This window comes from Gracilinanus agilis, chromosome 5 (genome assembly GCF_016433145.1).
Source record: "Gracilinanus agilis isolate LMUSP501 chromosome 5, AgileGrace, whole genome shotgun sequence".
Classification (NCBI taxonomy): domain Eukaryota; kingdom Metazoa; phylum Chordata; class Mammalia; order Didelphimorphia; family Didelphidae; genus Gracilinanus; species Gracilinanus agilis.
In genome coordinates, this window is record NC_058134.1 from 69,802,839 (window position 1) to 69,811,953 (window position 9,115).

General features: G+C 34.8%; 1 protein-coding gene across 2 annotated transcripts in view; it reads left to right on the plus strand.

The window, feature by feature from the left end:
• Nucleotides 1-8,849, plus strand: part of WAC (WW domain containing adaptor with coiled-coil) — a 115,421-nt gene extending 106,572 nt beyond the window's left edge. For both annotated transcript variants that reach the window (XM_044678748.1, XM_044678747.1), the window contains 3 exons: nucleotides 1,323-1,509; nucleotides 2,691-2,818; nucleotides 7,373-8,849. In XM_044678748.1, the coding sequence (XP_044534683.1) occupies nucleotides 1,323-1,509; nucleotides 2,691-2,818; nucleotides 7,373-7,442 (385 nt within the window). In that variant the 3' untranslated portion in view covers nucleotides 7,443-8,849. The remainder of the gene's footprint in view (nucleotides 1-1,322; nucleotides 1,510-2,690; nucleotides 2,819-7,372) is intronic.
• The last annotated feature ends 266 nt before the right edge of the window (nucleotides 8,850-9,115 follow it).

The following is a 9,115-nucleotide window of genomic DNA, read 5'->3' on the forward strand; positions in this document are numbered from 1 at the left end:
CACTCCCCCCACCCATGGCCGATGCGCATTTCCACTAGTTTTGTCATGTGTCCTTGATCAAGCCCAATTTCCAAATTGTTGGTAGTTGCATTGGTGTGGTAGTTTCCAGTCCACACCCTCAATCACGTCCACCCCGAACCTTGCCCTTGCGTTCAAGCAGTTGTTTTTCTTATATGTTTCCTCTCCTGCAGTCCTTCCTCTGAATGTGGGCAGCTTTCTTTACCATAAATCCGATCACAGCTATTCTTAACAAGATTTCAGAGTAATTCTTCTGCTCTTAAGAGATATGAGAACCCATATTCACAGAGAAAAAAGTTTCTTATTTGTACCGCCAAGTTGGTGATAATATGCCAATAAACACTGTAGGCTTTATTCATTTTATATGTTTTATTTGAAATTCCATCTTTATGTCAAATAATTCAAATTATCTATTGTTTTCCAACCAGTACTATTTGGAAACGTCTCCCTCACTAACCCTTTTAGCTACTACTTCAGATACACAAATCTTTCATTATTAATTCAAAACAATGCTATAAAAAAGTAGCTGAGTTTGAATTTTTTTAAATAATAAAAACAATAGAAATTTTAGTTGACTAATTCTTCAGATTACTTGGTGTCTTTGGTAAATTTCTGTCAACTTAGATCTTTGCCCCTTTACCTAAGTTGGATTTTAGCCCCCCCCTTTTTTTTTTTGCAAGATGATATATTCTTTTGCTTTTTATATTGAAGATGATACTGGAAATAAATTTATTTAAGAGGCAGCTAGGTGGTGCAGTAGATAGTGCTAGGCCTACCTAGAGTCAGAAAGACTTACTCTTCCTGAGTTCAGATGTGCCCACAAATATTTATTAGAAGCTGTGTGACCCTGGGCGAGTCACTTAACCCTGTTTGCTTAAGTACCTCATCTGTAAAAGGATCTAGAGAAGGGAATGGCAAAATACTTCAGTATCTTTGCCAAGAAAATCCCAAATGAAGTCACAGAGAATTGGTTATGACTAAAACATCCAAACAACAAGAAGAAAATGTAATTCTCCTTGCATTGCCATAGAAAGTCTGGATTTATATTTGTATGAAAATGTTCTATTGAAGGAATTAGAGATTCATCTAAATTGAGATTTGGCTAAAGCTCTATTTTTAAAGGGGAGTTTAAAATATAGTATGATGGGCGGCATCCTCATTTTTGTCTTAAATATTTTATATGTAAATTATCTGTTTTTCTTGAACTTAAAATATGATAATGGTGTTTTATTGTGACATTTGATGGTCATTTTAGAAAGTCTTACTCTTTAGAAACAGACTGAAATATTTTTTCTATCTTACAGTAGTCAGAGAAGTCCATCTCCTGGTCCAAATCATACTTCTAGTAGTAATGCATCTAATGCAACAGTTGTACCACAGAATTCATCTACCCGACCTACATGTTCATTAACACCTACCCTAGCAGCACACTTCAATGAAAATCTTATAAAACATGTTCAAGGTTGGCCTGCAGATCATGCAGAGAAACAGGTACGTGCATGTTTTGAATGTCTGAATATTTAGATCTTTGGGAGTGAATACTTAAAAAATAGTTCAGTTCTGCAGTACTGTTATAAAAATAAAGCTCTTTCTAGAAACACATTTTGAAGTATTGCTTGATGGCTTGATTATTTCTAACTTCAAAATCCATAAAAGAAAATAACATAAGATCTGACCTTCATTGAAACAGATTTCTAAATTCATTGTATAGACTGGGGGAAAAATTAACTGTGTGGTCATTTTAAAGGAGGCATTGTATCATCCTGGAAATAGCTCTAGATTGAGAGTCAGACAATCTGGGTTCTGCTTGCTTAAAATCTAGTAATAGAGTTGTGACACATACAAATAACTTAATATACAAATACATAAGAATAGGGGGCCAAGTACTTGAATTCAAAGTGGAGAAAGTCATTCCTGATGTGAGGGTTTGGGGAAAAAGTTTACAAAAATGATGGTATCTGAATTGTGCTACAAAGAATGATGGACCAGATGAGAGGAGGATACAAATGTAAAAGTTATTGCAGAGTTGGAACATATAGGATTTGTTAATAATCATTTCAGATACAATTGATTTCACCTATATTAAAATGTATTCCAAGGACAACTTGGAAGGAGAAAGGAATCCTCAAAAACAGGTCAAAGGAAATGTATGTATAATCAGAATGGTTTATGAGGTTGTTGAATGTACTTACTTAAAGGTCTTTACAAACAGCTGGTAAAAGTATTACTTTTCTCCTTCCCTTAACTCAGCCTTACTGAATTACTCTTTAGTTGCTTATTAATGAGAACATGACTTTCAAAATGAAGGCCTGTACTTTGGTTCTTAACAGCTTATTGAAATTTGGGTATTCAGCCTCAAAAGACAGCCATTGCACTCTTTGGTACTCTGTCATTCATTTATATTTCCTTGTGTTATAATCTTTATTTCTTAAAATCCCATCTGGTATGCTTTTGGAGGTGGAGGGAGTCGATAGAACTTATAAAATGAAGGTTCATTCTTTCATGTACAGATGATTAAACATAGATATTTCTTAGTAACTTTTGCTCTCTTCTGATGATCCTTATAATCCCATGCTACAGATTGCTGATAATTGAGAAGCCCTATAAATACCTTTGAGTAAAAGAACATTTATTTTCCTAATAGTAAAAATAATTTTTGTATACACTTTTAGGCATCAAGGTTGCGTGAAGAAGCTCATAACATGGGAAGTGTTCATATGTCAGAAATTTGTACTGAATTAAAAAACTTACGATCGTTAGTCCGAGTATGTGAAATTCAAGCAACTTTGCGTGAGCAAAGGTAAGATTTTGCTTAGTGTTTGTCTTTTTTTTATCTTATACCTTTTTTCTAATAAGTTGATGGCCATAAATTATACATTATTGAAATTTAAAATTCTCCTAATTTCTTTTGACATATTTTACCATGTTCCAGTAATTAAATAACATTCTAATTGTTATAACTAAACTTATGTTTATAAAGCTTTTTCATTTATACGATGGTGTGTATTACTTAAGACAAATGATAATTTTGATATGGTATTATTTAGTGACAGCAGAGGTCATGAGTGTGTGGTATTAGGCTGACTCAGAACGTCTGTCATTGATCACCTGAAACCAGATCAAGCTGGTTTCTACACCATTTGTTAGTTGTCTCAGTTGAGTTCTGAATTTCCTGCAATACACATGTTTCATTGCTCTCTTGTTGTGTTTTTAATTCTGTGGTTTTTAAGAATGGATATTACTCCAAGGAAACATGCAAAAATTATAGCTCTTAACAGAGCACACTTCAATGACTGTTAGATTTTGCAGCTGCTATTGATATGGGGAAGTCAAGCATTTAAATGATCAAGCCCACTATGAAACAGGATCACTTACATCAAAGCACAAAGGAAAATACCATCAAAAATATAAGGCAATGCCAAGAACTGACAAACTGTTGCGGAAAAACAGTCTGATTAATTCTCAGAAAAAAAACAAAGACCTTCAGAGGAACATGACAACTGGAAGGGCTATTATTGAAACCTCTACAGTGCAGCATAGGCTTCTTGAAGCTGGAAGAGTAGTGAGAAGATCCTTTTTTTAAATAAATCACCTGCTACCCACTGCAGTGAAGGGGAGGAAAAAAAAACCAAAAAACTTGCTATAGGCAAGACAATATAAAGACTAGAGAACTGAAGGTTGAAAAAAAAGATTGGAAAATTTTACTGATGAAATGCAGATTTTCATTCAAGCCTAAACCAGAACTCTTGTCAGAAGACATCCAGATGAGCCTATAAGATCAGGGCATCTTCATCAGACTGTAAAATACTGATTTCCCCCCACCCCAACCCTCCCCAACAAGTTTTGGGGATTTTTTCTTTCTGGTTCTCCTGGAAATCTTACCATTGAGAATAAGGAAGTCTGGTAGATATATTCATATATTGAGAAGCAGAATTATAATAATAATTTCCAAATGGAGATGGAATATTGCAACAATGGCCTTACATCATGCCAAGAGATGGAGATAAAGATGCTTCAGTGGCCCGAGAACTTGCCTGATTTAAACCCCAATGAAAACTTATGGGCTATATATAATCAAGGCTAGACTTGGAAAAATGGACTATTCATCAAAGGTATGCTTAATATCCAATGTGATAAGTGTCATTTCATGATGAAGAATTAAGGAATATGTGTCAATCTTTTGAATCTAATGCCCAATCATATAAATGATTGTGGCAAATTAGGACATATCACATATTACATTTTTACATTTAAAGATGTAAAAAGTTGTAAGGAATATTGTATAAGCCAATAAATTTAATTACTTTGTCATGTTAATTTGTACATGTTTATCGTATGCCATTCAGGATATTGCCTCCTTTATTTTTATGTAATTCAACTCAAAATCAACATTATACTAAATATGTTGTCTGTCTTGTACAGCAACTTTATGAATTTCCTCGAGGTATGTAGACTTACTAGGGAACACAGAAAATGCCAGTTTTAAACTTTCTGCCTATTTTAGGGATGAAGAGAGCCTATGTAACACTTTACTCCATTTTGTATCTGTGTATTTGACTGCAACTACTTTTTTAGAGATTTGTTTCAGGTTGTGCTTGGAGTAGAAAACTTCATAGGGTTCTTTTCAAATGTAAGATCTACTGATTCTATAATTAAGACCACTGTTCACACTCCTTTTGATTAAAGCCATGTGGAAATTTTAGCTTATTGCAGTTTAGTAAAATATATTCTGACCCTCTTCAAGTTACCAAAGAATTTTAGGTAAATGTTGTATAATAAAACTTTGTTAACTTTTTAAAAAATGCTTACAGTAAAAAAAAAAAAAAAGGCACATTTAATCTCCTCCCCCCCCCCCCCCCCAATCTCCCTCTTCCCAGTAAAGATTCTGGGTGCATTCCATTTTATCATGGAACACTGAAAAACAATATTGCAGGGGCAGCTGGGTAGCTCAGTGGAGTGAGAGTCAGGCCTAGAGACAGGAGGTCCTAGGTTCAAACCCGGCCTCAGCCACTTCCCAGCTGTGTGACCCTGGGCAAGTCACTTGACCCCCATTGCCCACCCTTATCAATCTTCCACCTATGAGACAATACACCGAAGTACAGGGGTTTAAAAAAAAAACAAACAATATTGCAGAAACTTATGTGCTATTTGTGGTAGATTGAGGAAAGAATGAGATTTCATCCTAAGCACTGAAGTGTCTGGGTGTGCTTTTTGGCAGGGAGTTTGTTCATTCTGGGAGATTTGTAAAATTAGTCCTAATTTGCATTTAAATGGTGTTCATATTAGACAAATACAGAGATAATATATTAGCTATTTGTAGTCATTATAAAACCTCAATTAATTAGAAATCTTTCATTGAAGTTGTTATGCTGTTTTCAGAGAATTTATCTTAAAATAATTTCATTTACTTCTTTTTGAGCTTTTAGTATTTATTGCATTGTTTCAGGGCACTTTATAGCTGATTTACAAAGGTGTTTTACATGACAACCACCCCCCACGACCCAACACCCAGCCACTTTTACCAAGCTTTGTGGAAAAAGGTGTAAATGTATTAAGTAAATAACAGCATTATCCACTAAATAAATGACAAAATGAGTATTTATAGATGATAAAAGAAGGGAGAGGTGGGCAATGTGGGCAAAAGTTCCAAAGTAGTGAGAATTTAGTTATAGTGTTTTTGGATCATAGGAACATTTAGCTGTAATTTTAGCTTAATCAAGACAGCATCTTCTTGGTCAATACTGTGGCTTTTCCTCTTCTGCCTCTATAGCATTGACTACTGAGTTGCTTCTAGTAGCCAAGGGCACAAGAGTGTATGTTCTGTTAATCTCCCTCCCCCTCCCCCCACCCCATCTCAGGATTTGCTATTGGTTTCTCAACTTTTATTTTTTCCTCAACACTGTGTGCTTACACTCCCAGGAAAAAGTGTGTTGATAACACAGGCACCTCCTAGTACTAGATTCTGGTGAATCCTGTAGTTTTCCTTGGGAAAGCAAGCCCAGAAGGATGGGGCAGAAAAGGGAGGGGTGTTGCTTTGCTGATTTTTACATTTTTGTTGAATATATTACCTCTTTAGTTCTGAATTATTTTCCTCCTTCTTTCCTACCCATTGAACAAAAGAAAAGGGAGGGAAGGTTTTTGCTATGTGTTTTCTGTCATCTTTGGAAAGAGTCTCCCACAATTTAAACCTGCCCCTTACTCCTATCACCCTCACCTTTTCCTCCATTGTGTGGCCTTTGGATTGTAGATAAGGACTAGCTAGTTCTATGTGAATAAGAAAGTAAAGGCAATGTTAGGTCTTTAAAAGCGTTGAAGGGGCTTTAGTGAATTCTGAAATACCCTTGAGCATAAATTCTTGCCTTTGGATTGCAACCAAGAAAGAAAACCTTAGTCCCTTAGGGCAGGGGTTCCTAATCTTTTTGTGTCAGGAATCCACTTAGCCCTCTGATGAAGCTTATAGGCTTTTCTCTTAGTGATTTAAAGAGAAAAAAAGAATGTCACCTTTAGACTCAAACTTTCTACTAAAAAGGAATAAATAACCTCCTTTTGAGGAGAAATTCAAAGCCAACCAATTTGAGTTTTTCAAGGACAGATTGACCAGAGGAGATTTTTTGGCCCCTTACTACCCCTAACTTACTAACCCTAATAAGGTTGTCTTGGGCTCTTTCTGCCAGTGTAATTGAATTTCTGAAAGAAGGACCCTATTATAAAAGAATGATTTTATTCATACTGCCTATCTTGTATTTAAGATAGTCAAGGAGGCTAATAATTTTTAGACTCAAGAAGAAGAGTAGAGGGCTAAGGAAAAGACAGGTTCTAGTTAATAGTGAGTTAAAGAGCAGATGTGATGAACCTATAACCCATTCCTTGAGCACTCTAGTTTTTCCATAGTGGATAAGCCAGCTTATTTTACTGTATCTGTAATAGCTCAATGCAGTTATAATATGGTAAACTGATTTGTCCTAGATTCTCTTGTTTCTAATGTTAAATAGAATTGCTGTATTGTTGCCTTCCAAGTATACCCAATACATTCTTATTTTCTATGATATTTCAGCGTAATTCATTTTTAAGAAAAAATGTTTGGTAATCTTGGTACTAACTTTTGACTTCCAACACTGTGAAATAGTATATGGAGCATATATCAAATTGTCTTTACACTTTAAAGGCTCAGGCAATTCATTACATAATTATACTTAATGTTTGTATGCTTATTGGCTATCAGATTTTCTCTGATCTTAGTGTGTGGGGTTGTATATTCACTGAGAAGTTTTATTTATAATTCAAAGATTAATGAATATAATGTAGTTAATGTCACATTTGGTAAATAAGTTTAATCTTTTATTTTATTTTTCAGGATACTGTTTTTGAGACAACAAATTAAAGAACTTGAAAAGCTAAAGAATCAGAATTCCTTCATGGTGTGAAGATGTGAATAATTGCACATGGTTTTGAGTACAGGAACTGGTTGCCCAATCTTAACAATTTTGAGCTGCATTTGAGTAGACTTTGGACCGTTAAGCTGGGCAATGGAAAATGACAAGGGGATGGGGACATGAAAGTCAATTCAGGGGAAGCTACAAGATTGATTTGTAAAACCCCTGAAATGTAGATTTCTTGTAGATGTATTCTTCACGTTGTAAATATGTTTTGTAGAGTGAAGCCATGGGAAGCCATGTGTATCAGAGCTTAGACATCCAAAACTAATCAATGCTGAGGTGGCTAAATACCTAGCCTTTTACATGTAAACCTGTCTGCAAAATTAGCTTTTTTTTTTTTTTTTTTTTTTTTTTTTTAAATTTTGGGGGTTAATTTATCGTTCAGAAATCTTGCATTTCCGAAAATACAGTGCAGGCGCCAGGCGATCTGTGTCTAAGGCTGCAACAATTTGGAACAGTTTGGGCAGTGTACAAAATATCATGAAACAACTGTTTCCACACTTGCACCCAATCAAGAGCAGTGCTTCTCCATTTCTGTTTTTGCAGAGAAATGTTTTTCATTTTCAGTGTTCCATTTCCCCTCTGAAATCCTAGATCTGATTTTATCCATTTTTTAATGCTTCTAATTTTCTCTTTTCTTAAGGCACTGTTGCTATGGCACTTTTTCTATAATCTTTTCATTCCTGTGTACAGTAGCTTAAAATTGCAGTGATTGAGCATAACCCACTTGTTTGTATAAATTATTGAAATGTATTTCCATTTGCACCCTGTAAGAATGGACTTAATAGTACTGCTGGGCATGTGTGCTGAAAGTACATTGATTGCTCAAATATAAGGAAATAGCCCAATGAACATGGTTGTGGGAGGGGAAAGAGGAAAAAAAAACCTAGTCAGATGTGAATTGTATCTGTTGTAATAAACATGTTAAAACAAAAACAAAAAAAATGGTTACTTTTCATTTCCTTCGGTCAGTGCATATTAGAATTTGACTACTTGGGGATTCTTTATCAGAACTATTCTTGTTGAACATTTGTACTTAATTGAAATAATTCCTCAAGAGAAGTTTTGTTTAAAGCTTGTAAACAAGAAATTCTGTATAAAATATTTAATGAAATATGACATTCAACAAGAATGATCGGAACATCCCCAAGGGTTGTCATATGTTAAACCCTGGTTTACCTGTCTTGCTATTATGACATTTCATTTGGAAGGATGTTTGTGTTGTAGCTAACTGTTCAAGTCTGGTGCTGACTGCTGTTCTTAGCCATCACAAAACGCTAAATTTGTGTAATTGGAGCATCCCACTGTTATCTGGAAATGGTGGAAAGCTCAGCTTTGTATATTGTTTCCTAAAGTATATTAAAAATAAAAAAAGAAACTATTGCTACTACAAAATCAACTTGGCTTTTTTTTCCTTTGCTAAAATAACCTCATTAGTCCTCACATGGCATTAGCATGACACTGCCAGATATGTCTAAATCTCAATAGTTTTTGTATGCAGTAAAATCTTTTTATTTCAAAATCTCAACTTGAAATACTTTTCTCCATAGAGAGATTTCTTCTGTTGGGGCATACACTCATGTGCTTTCACAACTGCCAGCACCAAGGGCTTATTTTAATATGTTGGACACTAATGTAATATTTTTACATTATGAGATACT